Here is a 16,807-nt window from a genome sequence, read left to right as displayed (position 1 = left end):
AGAGAAAAGCTGCAGTGTGAGTTCAGCAATCAAGTATTAATAAAAATAATTTAATGAGTGTATTTAACTTCATTAGAAGCTTCTTTGTATGCCATACGTGCTCACTGTGTGACTTCAACTGAAAATTAGCACTTTGAGTAGTTGCATTTGGATTGTGTGCAGCAGTATTCCTCCAGGTGGAAAATAGCAGCTCTTCTTGGAAATGCAAACTCCTTTAGGCTCTCCAGGAGGCCTGTGTTCCTCTGGGCACTATGGAACTGCTTTCTTAAAGCATGAAGAGTACCTAGTGGGTTTGGTAGAACTAACCACAGGATGAGAATTACTCTCTAAATCTTTTAAATGTCGTGGAATCACAGAATGGAGGGATTGGAAGGGACCTCTAGTCCACTGAGTCCCCATCGAGTCCAACTCCCCCTTGCAGAGCAGGGTCACCTTGGGCAGGTCACACAGGAACACATCCACACGAGTCTTGAAAGTCTCCAGAGAAGGAAACTCCACAACTTCTGAGCAGCACCCTCACACCAAAGAAGTTTCTCTTCATGTTGACATGGAACTTCCTGAGTTCGTGTCCATTGCCCCTTGTCCTATCCCAGGACACCACTGAAAAGAGCTTGGCCCTTCATTTTGACACCCACCCTTTGGATCAATGATATACAAATACCTGATTTCCTCTCCGCCTTCTCCTCTCCAGACTAAACAGCCTCAGGTCTTTGTCTTTCCTCCTCAGACAGGTGTTCCAGTCCCTTCTTCACCCTCATAGCCTCCGTTGGACTCTCTCCAGTATATCCCTGTCCCAACTACTTTTGAAATACTTTTAATAAAAGCTTTTTTTTCACTCTAGCTGAATTTAGATTTGCATGATTCACATCTGGAACTTAGTGATTGACAGTGCTGAATGCCACTCTAGAGAAGCAAGTGGTTTCATACTCTCTCTTCATACTTAACACTAGCATCAGCAAACTGTAGGAAGCAAAAGGCTGAGAGGTCTGGGGCTGTTTAGTGGAGAAGAGAAGACTGAGAAGGGATCTCATTAATGTCTGTAAATATCTGAGGGGTGGGTGTCAACATGAAGGTGCCAGACTTTTTTTGTGGTGCCCAGTAATAGGACAAGAAACAGTGGGTACAAGCTGGAACCCAGGAGGTTCCACCTCAACGTGAGGAGAAACTTCTTTACTGTGAGGGTACTGGAGCAGGCTGCCCAGAGAGGCTGTGGAGTCGTCTTCTGTGGAGACATTCAAGTCCCATCTGGATGTGTTCCTGTGTGACTTGCCCTGGGTGACCCTGCTTTGGCAGGGGTGTTGGACTGGTGATCTCTGGAGGTCCCTTCCAACCCCTACCATTCTGTGATCTTATTACTGTGGATTTATACAAGTTCAGAGTGCAGCCTCTAAAAAGAAAATCACTGAAATGTGATTTCACAGAATCACAGAATTGTAAGGGTTGGAAGAGACTTCTGGAGATCGAGTCCAACCTCCCTGCCAAGTCAGGGTCACCTAGAAAAGGTCTCACAGGAAGACATCCAGGCAGGTTTTGAATGTCTTCAGAGAAGGAGACTCCCCCTCCTCTCTGGGCAGCCTGTGCTCCATGACCCTTAAATTCAAGAAGTTCTTCCTCATGTCTAGATGGAACTTCTGGTGTTCAAGTCTGTGCCTGTTACCCCTGCCCTCTCCCATTACAAATTCTGTTTTGCATGGCACACAGAGAATGGCCCTGCACTCGTTCAGGCTGTGGTGTTATCAGCTGGTGAGTTCACATGTAGGCTTGTGCTCCAGATACAGATAATCAGGAGCTTGAGCTAACAAGTACCTTTCCTTGTTGGAAATAATGTTGTGTGCAGACAATGACCCAGGGGCTGGCCTCTGGTATTTGATCTACTTTGGGATTCAGATTTGTGGCTGACCAAAGCTGTGCAGCTGTGGGCTGGGAGATTTGCCTGTGCTGATTACCCAACTCCTGGGCCAGAGCAGCAGAGCCTCACAACACATGGGAGCCCAAAGAGAGAGGTCAGACAGAGGTGGATCAATGCCTTTGCAGCAGGTTATGACCACAGAAGACAGTAAGGAAATGGCACAAAGGAGGGAACATGGTGTGAGAGGGATGCAGTAAGTAACCAAGAAGCTGCAGCAAGCAGCCCTGAAGCTGTAGCAAGCAGATGATTTGGAGTCCTCAGTAATCTCTTCATTTTCTAGTGGTGCTGTTGTTTAACCCCTGCCTGCAGCTAAGCACCACACAGCTGCTTCTCACTTCTTCACCCCTGGTCAGATGGAGAGGAGAGTTGTGGGGGCAGGGGTGTTGTAAAACTTGTGGGTTTAAATAAGAATAGTTTAATAATTTAAATAAAATATGGTAGTAATGATAATAGTACTGAAAAAGAGGATAACAAAGAAATGAAGCCCAAGGAAAGAGAAGTGATGCTCACTGCAGTTGCTCATCTCCTGCTGCCCAATGCCTGAGCAGCAATCAGCCCCTCCTGGCCAGCTCCCCCAGTTTGCATACTGGTCATGATGTCCTGTGGTAGGGAACATCCCTTTGGCCAGTTTGGGTCATCTGTCCTGGCCACACTCCCTCCCAGCATCTTGTGCACCTGCCCACTTGCAGAGCATGGGAAAGTGAAGTCCTTGACCTAAGCTAAGCATTACTTAGTGATGACTAAACATCAGCATGTTACAACACATTAAATCCAAACCACAGCACTGTGCCAGCTACTGGAAAGAGAATAACTCTATCAGCTGACAGCAGAGCAAGTGGGTAACCTGCTCTGGTAACGCTGTAGAGGAATTGCTGATGCCTATCTAGGTTAGTTGGTAAGGGATGTTGAGCTGAAAATGAGTTTTACCAGTTAATGGATGGCAAGGCTATCTGGCTGCTTCCAAAGGGCTGTCTCTTTTGAATACAGTAGCACCCTGCTGCATTTCTCTCTGTTAAAATTGAAGCTATGTGATGCATATTATTTACTTTCTTCCTCCTGCCCCCCAAAACCCAACACTGAATTGAATTAAGTTCAAAACCAGTAGGCATACCTACTTGCTGTGGTGCTGGGAGGATCAGGCTAGCACAGGGATGAGGGCTGGAGTGTGTTAGGTTGGGCCCTGTGTAGGTGGTTGTCTTACTGTCTTTCAGAAATGATGCATTTCCTTTTGTGGTGAAGTGCTTTGCAGAAGCTCCTGTCTGTAGGTTTGAAAAGAAGGCTCCAGGGAGACCTTAGAGCAGCATTCCAGTACCTGAAGGGGCTGAGGATGGGACTTCTGACAAGGATTGGGAGTGACAGGACAAGGGGCAATGGTTTCAAGCTGTAAAAGGGAAGATTGAGACTGGAGATGAGGAAGAAATTCTTCAGAGTGAGAGGGGGGAGACACTGGAACAGGTTGCCCAAGGAGGTCAGGGATGCCCTCTCCCTGGAGGTGTTCAGGGCCAGGCTGGATGAGGCCTTGAGCAACCTGGGCTGGTGGAAGGTGTCCCTGGCCATGGTGGGGGAGTTGGAGCTGGAAGGTGTTTGGGTTCCCTTCCAACCCAGACTGTTCTTTGAATCTGACCAAGTGAAAACAAAAGGCATACAGAAGCAGGTTTCTCTACATTTGAAATTCACTTTTTTAATTAATTTTACAGCCTTCTTTCTGTGCTTGTGTGTTGTGGGTTTCTCTTTTTGTTTTTAAAAAAAATAAACAAGTGACATTTGACAGGGGAAGATAAACTTCTTATGCAAGACTTGGAACACTCTGGAGGTGTTCAAGACCAGGTTGGATGAGGCCTTAAGCAGCCAAGTTTAGTTGAGAGGTGTCCCTGCCCATGGCGAGGGGGTTGGAGCAGATGATCTCTGAGATCCCTTCCAACCTGAGCCATGCTGTGATTCTGTGAAAACAGGCAGCTGTTTCCAGACATAAAAGGTAGAGCAAACTGTGAGATTACAACATTGCTCACTCTCAGTTCATTGACAAATTGAAGGGGCAGAATCAAAAGACCTCTTCTGCCCAGGACATGAATATTTACAGATCATCTTACAGTAGACACCAAGCCCTTTGTAAACCATCTTCTGTGCTTTGGGAAAATGGAAAGGAAGAAGAGAGAAAAGCACTGTGGTGGGTTTGGTTGCAGTGTAATGGCAAAAAGCAGATGATTTAACTGTTGAGTTCTTGAGGATTCAAATGTCTACATTGTCTCTTCATCCAGATTCAAGATCCAGCCCCTATTATGGCTGGCAGTGGGTCCAGATCAGGACCATCCAGTGGGTTGTCCATGAAATCACAGCTTCAGATTACTGGTAAGCCTTTTGAAAGGATCGATCTTTTCTGGTTAGCAATGTGGAAGTGTTTTTTAAACTCAAGTTACTAGTGTGCTGCATTCCAAGAAGTTCTGAGCTGTACAAAACCTAAGAGAAATGGGACAATAAAGTTGGTGGTGTTATGTCATCATTGCTTGGCAGAAATACAGCAATTCAGGGATTTAGCTGAATTGTATTTTGGAATGATTCATTTGGGGGTAAAACCAAGAATGAAGGAAGGAATAACTTGAATTATTTTTCTTTTGGAATGCTGTTAAGTGAATTGTACAGAACAGTCCTTTTTGAAATGTGATAATGATTGTGACACTGCTTCCAGTTCCAAACACCTGACACAATACCAAGTCTAACACTTTCTCCTAACAATCTTTTTACATCTCAAGCTGAGTGAATCGCACCTGCTCTGCATTAGATGTCACTTATTGCTTCTCCCTTGTTACATATTCTTATGACCACCATTGTGAAGGGACTTTAGTAAAAGTGAGCAATGCAGTCAGCACACCTGAGAGAAGGGATGCCAGCCAGAAGGACCTGACCAAGCTTGAGTAGTGGCCCCATGTGAACCTTATGAGGTTCAACAAGACCAAATGCAAGGCCCTGCACATGGTTTGAGGCAATCCTTGGTATGAATATAGGCCAGGGTATGAAGGGATTAAGAGCAGCCCCACAGAAAAAGATTTAGGGGTACTGGTGGATGAAAAGCCGGACGTGAGCTGGCAATGTGCATTTGCAACCCAGAAAGCCAACTTGTACCCTGGGCTGCATCAAAAGTGTGGCCAGTAGGTCAAGGGGAGTCATTCTGCCACTCTGGTGTACTGCATCCAGCTCTGAAGTCAGCACAGGAAAGATGTGAACTTAATGGAGCAGGTCCAGAGGAGGACCACAAAAGTGATCATAGGGCTGGAACACCTCTGCTACGAGGACAGGCTGAGGCAACTGGAGACAGAAGAGAAGGCACTGGGGAGACCTTATTGCAGCCTTTCAACACTCAGGACAGGAGTGGTGTTCCTCAGGGCTCAGTGTTGGGACCACTTCTGTTTAACATCTTTATTGATGGTTGTGATTAGGACATAAAGTGAATCAGCAGTGAGGTTGCAGATGACACCAAGTTAGGTAGGAGTGCTGATCTGGACCAGGGTAGGGAGGCTCTACAGAGAGATTGGATAGGTTGGATCCATGGCCAGTGTTAACAGGATGAGCTTCAACAAGGCCAAGTGCCAGGTCCTGCACTTGTTCCAGCAATGTTCCAGGCTTGGGTCAGTGTGGCTGGAAACTGCCTGGCAGGAAGGGACCTGGGGGTGCTGATGGACAAGCAGCTGAAGAGGAGTCAGCAGTGCCCAGGTGGCCAAGAAAGCCAAAGGCATCCTGGCTGGGATCAGCAATGCTGTGTCCAGCAGGAGCAGGGAGGGGATTGTCCCCTGGGACTCAGCTCTGGGCAGGCCACACCTTGAGTGTTGTGTCCAGTTTTGGGCACCTCAGTTCAAGAGAGATGTGGAGGTGCTGGAGCCAGGGCAGAGGAGGGCAAGGAAGCTGTGAAGGGCCTGGAGAAGAAATGTGATGAAGAGTGACTGAAGGAGCTGGGGATGGTTAGTGTGAAGAGGCAGAGGGAGTGGCCTCAAGCCTCAACTGGGGAAGTTTAGACTGGACATTAGGAAAAGTTATTTCACAGAAGGAGTGGTCAGGCATTGGAATGTGCTGCCCAAGGAGGTGGTGGAGTCACCAACCCTGGATGTGTTTAAAGATTGTTTGAATGTGGTGCTTGGAGATACAGGGTGAACCTTGTAGAGAAGGGTCAGTGGTTGGACTTGGTGATCCCAAGGGTCCTTTCCAACCTGAATGATTCTGTGATTCTATGAGCAACAGAAGTGTGACCAGCAGTATGAGTGAGATGATTCTCCCTCTGCTCTGGTGAGACCCCACCAGGAGTACTGCATCCAGTTCTGGGGCTCCCAACACAGGAAGGGCAAATCTGCTGGAATGGACCCAGAGGAGACCACAAAGATGATCAGAGGGCTGAAGCACCTCCCCTATAGGAACAGGCTGAGGGCACTGGGGCTGCTCAGGCTGGAGAAGAGAAGGCTTGAGGGAGACCTTAGAGCAGCCTTTCAGTACCTGAAGGGGCTACAAGAGAGCTGGAGAGGGACTTTTGAGAAGGGCTGGGAATGCCAGGACAAGTGCAAATGGCTTTGAGCTGGACGAGGGGAGATTGAGACTGGAGATGAGGAAGAAATTCTTGACAGGGTGGTGAGACACTGGAACAAGTTGCCCAGGGGGTCAGGGATGCCCTCTCCCTGGAGGCCAGGGAGGGGATGAGGCCTTGAGCAAGCTGGGCTGGTGGGAGGGGTCCCAACCCAAACCATTCTGGGTTTTTACAGTTCATTTCTGCAAGGTGTCTGTCATGTAGAGAGCAAGAGCTTCCCCCAGGAGCAGTTCAGAGCAGTTTACACTAAGCTCCTTCTGTAAATCTCTAAAGGAGCATGCACTATAAAGAGCCTCTAGGTAGATTAGCCATATGGGCTCAAATTAGACAGCTTTTTATAAGGGTGCAGTGGAGCTGAGGTGGGTGATAAAAACACAGTAGAGCAGGTTGATATTTGTTAGACCAGAGGGGAGTTCACTGGCCAGCTGGAAATTAGCTTTGGCTTAAGGCCTGGTTTGTGAGTATAGAGTAGACTGGGGCTGCTTTTTCTTCATGATCCTTTCACCAGATGTAGTGGCAGCTTTCCACGATTCCTTAATGACAGCTCCAGATCATCTGTTCAGCTCTTTAACCAGCAAGTGGAATAATCTCCAGGACTTCTCTTGGCTGCTGACAGTCAGGAGAACGTTGTGGAGGGTGTTTTCTGCTTTCCACACCTAGGTGCTTATAGTGGGTTCCAGAAGAACTGTTGCATGATTTAGGCGTCTGTGAGAGCTGTAGCATTGTATGGAACAATCTGGAATGCAAGAGCTTTTTTTTGTCCATCTGATCTGTTTGGTATTTTCTTTATCAATAGCCTGATACTTGAATACTGAAGCCCACAACTGGAAAAAATACTGTTTGCAAATTGAAATCCTATGGAGTAACAACTTCTTTTTCTTTCTTAACAGTTATTTCAGCAAAACTAAAAGAAAAAAATAAATGGTTTGGACCTAGCCCTTACGTGGAGGTCTCAGTGGATGGGCAATCAAAGAAGACAGAAAAATGCAACAATACAAATAGTCCAAAGTGGAAACAGCATCTCACAGTGTAGGTTTGATGGGGTTTTTGTTTTCCCAATGTATCTGAGATAAATTAATACAATTGATGGTGGACTGAAGGGTTGCATCTTTATTTTAACAAGGAATTCAGTGTCACATGAGAGGAAGGTATTTGGGTAATTTTTTGGAGCAAATCTACAGCCTGGAGAGGAGGAGGCTGAGGGGAGACCTCATTGTTCTCTACAGCTCCTTGAAAGGAGGTTGCAGGAGGTTGGGCTCTTCTCCCTAGGATCAGGTGCTAGAAGGAGAGGAAATGGCCTGAATTTGTGCCAGGGGAGGGTTAGGTTGGAGATGAGGAAAAATTTCTTTGTTGCAAGAGTTGTCAAGGATTGGGAGCAGATTGCCCAGGGAGGTGGTGGAGTCCCCATCCCTGGAGGTGTTCAAGAAACCTGTGGCCATTGCACCTAGGGCCATGGTGGTGTTGGGTTGGTGGTTGGACTGGATGATCTTAGAGGGCTTTTCCAACCCAAACAATTCTATAGTTCTATGATTTTTATCTACTAAGAGAACTTTCTAGTATAAAAAAAGTTGTCTGAGTCCCTTCTGAATTGTAACATCAGCTAGTTTGTGATGCTTAGCTTTCTACTCTTGTTTTTAAGGATTTTCCGAGTATTGCTGGAGTTCCTTTATTCTCCAGGATTTGCCTGGTCACACAGACTGTGTGAGCTGTCCTCATCTTGCTGCAAAATGTTTGCTGAGATTTAGCAGTTGTGAAATGAGCATTACTTGGTTTGGAGTTAGAGGGAGGACAACTGCAGGACTGCTGTGGCAGGAACTATTGCTGCTTGCCTGTTTCTTCCCCACTAAGGGACTGTCCCAGGCATAGATGTGGGAGTCTTACTGCAGGGGGAAGCCTTGATCAACAGCTTTCAGGTTTAGGGAGTGACTGCTGATGGCTATTCTAGGAGCAGAGGTGCAACATCTATGCCACAGGTTGAGCAGAGGCAACAATAGTGTGGATTGATGACCTTACCCCACAACAGCTTTCAGAGAGAACCTGGACTCATTTGGGCTATGTAGAGGTTTACAGTGCCTCTGTTTGTACTGTATCTGGTCTCTGCAAGGCTTCTTTCCAGTTACAGCACCATGCTTTGAATGAATCACAGAATGGTAGAGGTTGGAAGGGACCTCTGAAGTTCAGATTTGTCTGTCATTCAAAAATAATTTCAGAAAAACCTCTGGAGAGTGTAGTGAGAGTAGAAATAAATGGTTGAGTAGTTCTGTGAAGACAGTAAGAAATCAAACTGTGATTCTGTGATTCTTTGACTTAATTTGGAGTGAAGAGAAACTGTTGAGGTAGATGGGCCCGTAAGAGACTTCTCTGGTAATAAACCTGGAACCAATTCCTCTAGGAAATAATCAAATTAGACAAATTAGTAACACAATCCTGCTCCTGGAGGTGGTGAGGGAAGCTTTGGATTTGTTAAGCTGTGGAAGTTGTAGTGTGTTCTTCTGTTGACAGTAAATGCATTGTGAAGCCAGAAGTATGCTAGCAAGATGTTAAATACTCCTGCTGCTTTGTCATCCCTGCTGTAAGTATGTGCCAGCTTATTAGGGGAACAGGCAGCTGCTAAAAGACTTGAAATAATTTTTAGTATTTCAGAGTATTTAATCTTTTTGTAGAATGTCCTAACATTTTCTGACAGACTATTGAGAAAGCAAATTTGCTGTCTTCCCTCTGTGTGGAAAAATTCTCACATCAAGGTACACAAATGCTGAGTGCTCATGGAATGGGAACCTGCAAGAATCAATCCTGGTTGCACTGAGATGTTAATTGTGAGCTGGGAGTGCTTCTGTAGCTATTTCCCTTCAACTAATAATGATAAATATCCTCAGTCTGTGAACAGTCTTGCAGCAGTCTTAGTTTACATAACATCTGAACATGACTGCATACAAGAATGTGATAATTAGAAAAGGTTTGATGCTACCACCATTATTTCTTTGTTTTTTAGTAATTTGAAGTGACAGCTCAAAGTACATTACTGCCTTCGCTCACTTCCCCCTGCCAGCAAAGGTCCTCACACAGTGCTCAATGTTTTTTCTTTTCAGAATTGTCACTCCTGTAAGTAAATTAAACTTCAGAGTCTGGAGCCATCAAACATTAAAATCTGATGTCCTTCTGGGAAGTGCTGCTCTGGATATTCATGAGACTTTGAAATCAAACAGCATGAAACGTAAGTGGAAGATCAGCACTGCCATGGAATGCTGCAGAGTTTGACAGGAGCTGTCTGCTAATGAGTGCTGTGTGCAGCCCTGGAGATGACCCTTAGGAATTCCTTTTGTCGCTACAAATTGCATTTATGAGCTCCCTCCTTTTTTTTTTTCAGGGTATGAGAAGAGCTTCATCTTTGTGCATTATACACACTCTGCTCTGGTGTCATTGCAAACATGGTGGTTTTCACTTTGCTCCTATGTGCAGGAGTAAAAGCCTAATTAAAGAAGTGTGTTTCCATCTATACAGCTTAACAACAGGAACTCTGATACATTCCTGGCTCTAGACCAGGAAATGTGTAAATATGGTTTTGTACTAAATCATGTTCTAGGGACATGTCACATTATTTTGTGTCCCTTAGCACTACTTAGCCTTGAGTGCATCCTCTGAGGCTGCACAGAAGTGCAGGGATCTGCACCCCCATTTCAGAGGGTATGCTGTTAAGAGCATGCAGCCTGCTGATGTCACACCTTCTGTCCTTGAAGAAGTCAGTATTCCACACCTGGAATGCTGTACCCAGTGTTGGGCTCTCCAAGAGAGACAGGGACTTACTGCAGAGAGTCTAACAGGGAGCTAAGAGGATTATTAAGGGACTTGAACATCTCTCCTGTGAGGAAAGGCTGAGAGACCTGGGGCAGTTCAGTCTGGAGAAGAGTAGCTTGAGAGGGGATCTGATCAATGGTTACAAATACCTGAAGGGTGGATGTCGTGAAGGGGCCAGGCTCTTTTTCATGGTGTCCTGTGATAGGACAGAGGGCAACGGGCACAAACTGAAACCCAGGAGGTTCCACCTCAACATGAGGAAAAATGTCTTTGGTGTGAGGGTGCTGGAGTCCTGAAGCAGGCTGCCCAGAGAGGTTGTGGAGTCTCCTTCTCTGGAGATGTTCAAGACCAGTCTGGATGTGTTCCTGTGTGACCTGCCCTAAGTGATCTTGCTTTGGCAGGGGAGGAGTTGGACTCAATCTCTAGAGGTCCCTTCTGGCCCCCTACCGTTCTATGATACTATTTAAGTGTTTGTTCCCAATTTCAGGTGGGGCATTTTAAGTGCAGCATGTTGATAGCAGTGTAAGGAGCTCCTCTCCTGCCAGTGTGCCTGTCCTGCTGGATCTGAATGCAAATTACTTTGGGTAGCTGAATTGTGCTGTAAGACACCAGATACCCTGCTGTCATCCACTGCTCTTTGTTTCAAATCAGTTCATCAAGAACATTTATTTAGAGTTCTGTTTCACTGAAGACCAGCTATTTACCCTGAAAATACCTTTGGTCTTGGGAATGTGGTGCAAGATCTTCCCCACTGTAAATGTGAATCTTAATGTCATTAGAAAACTGTGAAAGGTTTTCCTCAGGAGATAGAATTGATACCTGCTCATGATATCAGGGGAGACATGAAGAACTGTAGGGTTTCGAGGAGAGGTGGGTGAATTGCTTTAGAAATGAGCTCTATGATTTGCTGCTTGAATAAAATGCACTTATTTGTCATGTGCTAAGATAAGCTCCCACTCCTTTCTGTGTTTCTTCAGTTGAGCAGGTAGTAGTGACGTTGCATCTTGTTGGTGACAGAGAACCAGCAGAAGTGGTAGGAGATTTATCTGTCTGTCTAGACGGGATGCAGGTGGATCCTGAGCTCCTAACCAACGGCGATGCCTCAACTACAAGAAGTAAGTAACTTTCAATTCAGTTGTGCCCTCAACATACACCTGGGGGGCTGCAGCTGAAGCACTCAAGTACTGAAGTACTTGAGGCTGAGGGAGCTGGCGGTGTTTAGCCTGGAGAAGAGGAGGCTCAGGGGAGACCTCGTTGCTGTCTACAACTACCTGAAGGGAGGTTGTAGCCAGGTGGGGGTTGGGCTCTTCTCCCAGGCAACCAGCAGCAGAAGGAGGGGACACAGTCTCAAGTTGTGCCAGGGGAGGTATAGGCTGGGGGTTAGGAGGAAGTTCTTCACAGAGAGGGAGATTGCCCATTGGAATGTGCTGCCCAGGGAGGTGGTGGAGTCGCCGTCACTGGAGACGTTCAAGAGAAGCCTGGATGAGGCACTTGGTGCCATGGTCTGGGTGATTGCTTAGGGTTGGGTGATCGGTTGGACTGGATGATCTTGGAGGTCTCTTCCAACCTGGCTGATTCTGTGATTCTATACTCTGTTCACTTCTGGGCTTCACAGTTGAAGAGAGACAGGGAATGTTGGGCAGAGTCCAACAGAGGGGCCACAAAGATGATCAGGGACTGGACTCTCTGAGGAGGACGGGATGAGAGACCTGGGACTCTTTAGCCTGGACAACAGAAGACAGAGGATCTTCTCAATGCACATCAATACCTGAAGGGTAGAGGTCAAGAGGATGGGACTGGGCTCTTTTCAGTGGTGCCCAGTGACAGGAGAAGAGGCAATGGATCCAACCTAAACACACAAGGTTTCACTTGAGCTGAAGGAAAGGCTTCTTTACTTTGAGGGTGCCAGAGCACTGCAGCAGGCTGCTCAGAGGCCATGGAGTCTCCTTCTCTGGAGACTTTTAAGACACCTTCCTGTACAACCTGATCTAGGCAAACGTACTTTAGTTGGGGTGGTTGAACTCAGTGATTTCCAGAGGCCACTTTCAACCCTTCCTCCCCCACCAACGTTCTGTGATTCTGTATGCAAAGCCTTTTTTCCTGGAAGCTTTAACACAGTGTTTTAATCATAACAACAGCAGCTTCTGTAGCTTCCTATTTGTAGAGACCAGAACTCTTCTGTATTTTTATTTGAGCTGGAATCCTAGTCCACAGTGAAGATTTTTCAGCCTTGCTATAAGGAAAATAAGATCAGCATCTTTATTTTCTGGACTTTGCTAACTTCTGTCTAGCAATCCAAACTGTAATGAAAGCCTTTAGTTTTAATTCCATTGGTGCAGGACAAGTGGCAGAACATTTTTGAGGGTATTGTACATTGCAAAACAGAAATAGGTAAGAGGTTCTTTCTCCAGAAGGCTGCACTGGAGAGGCTCTCTGCTGCCACAACTGCCTAGGCACTTCATTGGCAATTTTTAGGCTTCTGTTGTTTGGGTTTGGTGTGGTTTGTTGTTTTTTGTTTTGTTTAATTTGGGGTTTTTTTGCTTTTTTTTTTTAAAGGATGTGGGGAAGTTGCTTTGAGATTCCATCTGAGTATCACAAGAAAACTGAATTAACACAGCTCTGTAACCATTCTCTCTTAGAGCTTTCAGTCCACCTTTCCTTGCATCTTGTTAAAATAATCAGCCACATGATCTGATTGGGTGGAAATATTTTTGTGAATAAAAGGTAAATGCTGAGATTCTGTGGGGCTTGTAGAGCAGGGCTGAGATGTCTTGATTAGAGATACCTAATCAAAGGAACACATCCTGCTTTTGGCAGGGGGGTTGGACTCCATCTCTAGAGGTCCCTTCCAACCTCCAACATTCTGTGATTCTGTGATTTCCCTTTTATGCAGTTCTTGGGTTTCATCTGTGCTGAAATCATCTTGAAATCCACCTATTGAGAAAAAGGTGCTAGTGAGTAGGTGGCATGGAGGTGGTGGAATTGAGTACTACTTACACTTCAGGGCTCAACAGTAAAGACAGACATTGATATCCCAAGCCAGGGGATCAGCAGAGGGTTCTAGATAATGAGGGGAGTGGAGCACAGGAGGAAAGGTTTAAATCTTTAAGCAGTCTGACACATTCTTATTGTAAAGGCTAAAGGTATTTCCAGGCAACCACATTGTTTTATTGAGTAGCTTTTGAAGTTAAGACCTCAGTTTCTGGGATTAAAATCCCTCTTGGTACACAGCCCACCAGCAGTACATTATCACAGGCCTTTACATGACTACTTCCTTGTCTTTACCTCCCACCAGAGGTGATAAGTAACTTTTTGTTAATGGCATTTGTTTAATTGTGTGGAAATGCAGTATTTGTGCTGTCTCCATGACTGAGAAGCTCATACTCAAGTACTGCAAATGCTGGCAAATATTTTCCAAGGTGGCTGAATGAAGCAGTTGTAAAATATTTGCAGATCTAGGTTAAGCTGCTGTAATTCTGCTTGGAGTGCAGCCCTACTTTGTACCTGCTTGAATGCCTTTATGTTAAATAATTTACAGAGAAAGGGGAGGGTCCAGGCTGGAGAGTCACAGAATATATTTGATTGGAAGAGACCTTCAAGATCATCCAAGCCAACCTATGACCCAGCACTGAAGGGTCAGTACTAAACCATGTCCCTAAGCACCAGGTCCACACAATGCTTCAACATCTCCAGGGATGGTGACTCCAGCACTGCCCTGGGCAGACCATTCCAATGTTTGAAGAAGTGAAGAAATATTTCGTAATGTCCAGCCTGAACCTCCCTTGGTACACCTTGTATCTGTTTCCTCTAGCCCCAGAAAACAAACCTCTCATGGTTGCTTGCTAGCCAACCACAGAGGTGGTTTTGGAGAAGTTGTTGTCTTTCCTGTTCTGCCTGTCATGATCAGAGGGCTGGAGCACCTCTTCTAATGAGGAGAGACTGAAAGAGTTGGGGCTGTTCAGTCTGGAGAAGAGAGGGCTCTGAGGAGACCTTCTTGTGGCCTTCCAGCATCTGAAGGGGGCCTATAAGAAAGCTGGGGAGGGACTTTTTAGGCTCTCAGGTAGTAATAGGACTGGGGGGAATGGAATAAAGCTGGAAGTGGGGAGATTCAGGCTGGATGTGAGGAAGAAGTTCTTCCCCATGAGAGTGGTGAGAGCCTGGAATGGGTTGTCCAGGGGGGTGGTTGGGGCTCCATCCCTGGAGGTGTTTAAGGCCAGGCTGGATGAGGCTCTGGCCAGCCTGATCTAGTGTGAGGTGTCCCTGCCCATGGCAGGGGGGTTGGAACTGGCTGAGCCTTGTGGTCCCTTCCAACCCTGACTGATTCTATGATTGGAAAGGGAGAGAGTATGAAAAGCCAGCTCCTCCTCAAGAATGAAAACACTGCTTGATACTGCTGAAAGGCAGAGAAGGCTGAAGGGACACCACATTGCTCTCTACAACTCCCTGAAAGCAGGCTGGAGTGAATCTGGAGTTGGTCTCTTCTCCCTAGTATCAGGTGATAGGATGAGAGGAAATGACCTGAAATTGTGCCAGGGGAGGTTTAGGTTAGAGATTAGGAAAATTTTTTTTGGTGCAAGAGTGGTCATGGATTGGAACAGGCTGCCGAGGGAGGTGGTGGAGTTCCCACCCCTGGAGGTGTTCAAGAAGCTGTAGATGTGGTGCTTTAGGATCCAGTTTAGTGGTCATGGTAGTTGGTTATGGTTGGACTCAATGATCTTAAAGGTCTTTCCCAACCATTAATGATTCTATGATTCGAAGACTGTTACTGAGCTGTGTTGGGCAATATTCATGCAGTCAAATGATGTCCTCCCACATCCCCCAGAGGGTGAAAATACCATTCACTGTGGTCTTGGTTTAAAAGAAATGAATACACACAGAGACAGGCAAGACAAAGACAGGAGGTGAACAACACAGTGGAACATGTGAAAAAAAAGGTGATCAGTTAAGACTGCCTCATGTCTTGGAAGTGATTCAGAATGTTGCTTATACTTCTGTTGTCTTTTTCTTTCTGGTTTTTAAGGTCCCACACAGAATGATAGCTCCAAAGTACGGAATGATACACGGTAAGACTTTTTTCCCTTTCTCTTTATACTGCCTTTTAGGATTTGCAGTTTGGAAAAAGGAATGGTAAGCTTTGTAAAGAAGACAACTGCAGAGTTCCTGAATATTCCCTGTAACAGCATCTTGAGATCTGAGCATGTCCTAAACACAAATACTTTACTTTTATCCATTCACATCTTAGATTGTTTTCCTTCTGAGCCTCTTCTTTTAGCTTCAGTTTGCTTCCATGCAATTCCAAAACAAAACTCCCCTTTTGGTTTGGTGGAGGTTGCTTTTTTTGTTTGCTTGTTTTTCCCCATTTTGTATCCATCATCCTTTTCCCAATGATTAACCAAAGTAAAATATATTAAAAAAAAATGGAGTCCCCATGGAGACCATGTGGTGCTTGGGGATATGGTTTAGGGGGTGAACTTTGTAGAGGAGGGTTATGGGTTGGACTTGGTGATCCTGAGGGTCTTTTCCAACCTGAATATTCCTGTGATTTCTGTGATTAGTGAGTCAGTGGCACTGGTAAGAAACAATAGAATCATAGAATTGTTTTGGTTGGAAAAGATTTCTGAGATCAGAGTCCAACTGTCAGCATCACCATGGCCACCAAACCATGGCCTGAAGTGCCATGTCCGCATGCCTCCAAACAGCTCCAGGGATGGTGACCCCACCACACCCCTGGGCAGCCTGCTCCGATTCCTGACCACTCTTTCACGAAAGACATTTTTCCTAATCTCCAACCTAAACCTCCCCTGGCACAGTTTTGGGCCATTTGCTCTAATCCTATCACCTGATACCAGGTAGAGGACACCAACCCCCACCTCACTCCAACCTCCTTTCAGCGAGTTGTAGAGGGCAATGAGGTCTTCCTTCAACCTTCTCCACACTAAACAACCCCAGCTCCCTCAGCTTCCCCTCAGCAGCCCTGTTCCTCCAGACCCTTCACCAGCTTCATTGCCCTTCTCTGGACACTTTTACACTGTTTTGCATGGAGGTATCAGACTCTATTTAGCTTTGTTGAGAAGATACCAAAGATACCAAGAAGACACCAGAAGCTATCTAGCAGTTCCAGTGTTTTAAAGTCAATGTCAGATCATGCACCGTGCTATTTGCTAGGATAAAGCGTGGCCATACTTGATGATGGATTAACCTGCAAGGAGCACCAGGCCACTTTCATTACTTGGCAGTACTACAAATATTTTATCCTCCCACTCTCCTCTGCCCTGGTGAGGCCACATCTGGAGTGCTGTGTGCAGTGCTGAGCTCCCTGGTTCGAGGACAGGGACTTGCTGGCGAGGATACAGAAAAGGGCTACGAAAATGCTGAGGGGACTGGAACATGTCCCTGATGAGGAAAGACTGAGAGAATTGGGGCTTTTTAGTCTGGAGAAGAGAAGACTGAGGGGGGATCTCATCAGTGCTGATCAATATTTAAAGGATGGGTGTCAGGAGGATGGGACCAGGCTTTTGTCAGTGGTGCCCAGTGAC

General features: G+C 46.0%; 1 protein-coding gene across 2 annotated transcripts in view; it reads left to right on the top strand.

Annotated features, from left to right (window-relative positions):
• Positions 1–4,188: 4,188 nt before the first annotated feature.
• The window catches only part of ITCH (itchy E3 ubiquitin protein ligase), a 48,067-nt gene continuing 35,448 nt past the window's right edge, over positions 4,189–16,807 (top strand). For both annotated transcript variants that reach the window (XR_008489352.1, XM_054392061.1), the window contains exons 1-5: positions 4,189–4,258; positions 7,367–7,505; positions 9,566–9,690; positions 11,249–11,386; positions 15,292–15,334. Coding sequence is in view for 1 of the 2 variants with exons in the window: in XM_054392061.1 (XP_054248036.1) it covers positions 4,189–4,258; positions 7,367–7,505; positions 9,566–9,690; positions 11,249–11,386; positions 15,292–15,334 (515 nt within the window). In the remaining variant the exon portion in view is untranslated. The remainder of the gene's footprint in view (positions 4,259–7,366; positions 7,506–9,565; positions 9,691–11,248; positions 11,387–15,291; positions 15,335–16,807) is intronic.

Source organism: Indicator indicator, chromosome 24 (assembly GCF_027791375.1).
Source record: "Indicator indicator isolate 239-I01 chromosome 24, UM_Iind_1.1, whole genome shotgun sequence".
Taxonomy (NCBI): Eukaryota; Metazoa; Chordata; class Aves; order Piciformes; family Indicatoridae; genus Indicator; species Indicator indicator.
Note: the sequence above shows the minus strand (reverse complement) of the source record. Positions and strands in the feature narration are given on the sequence as shown.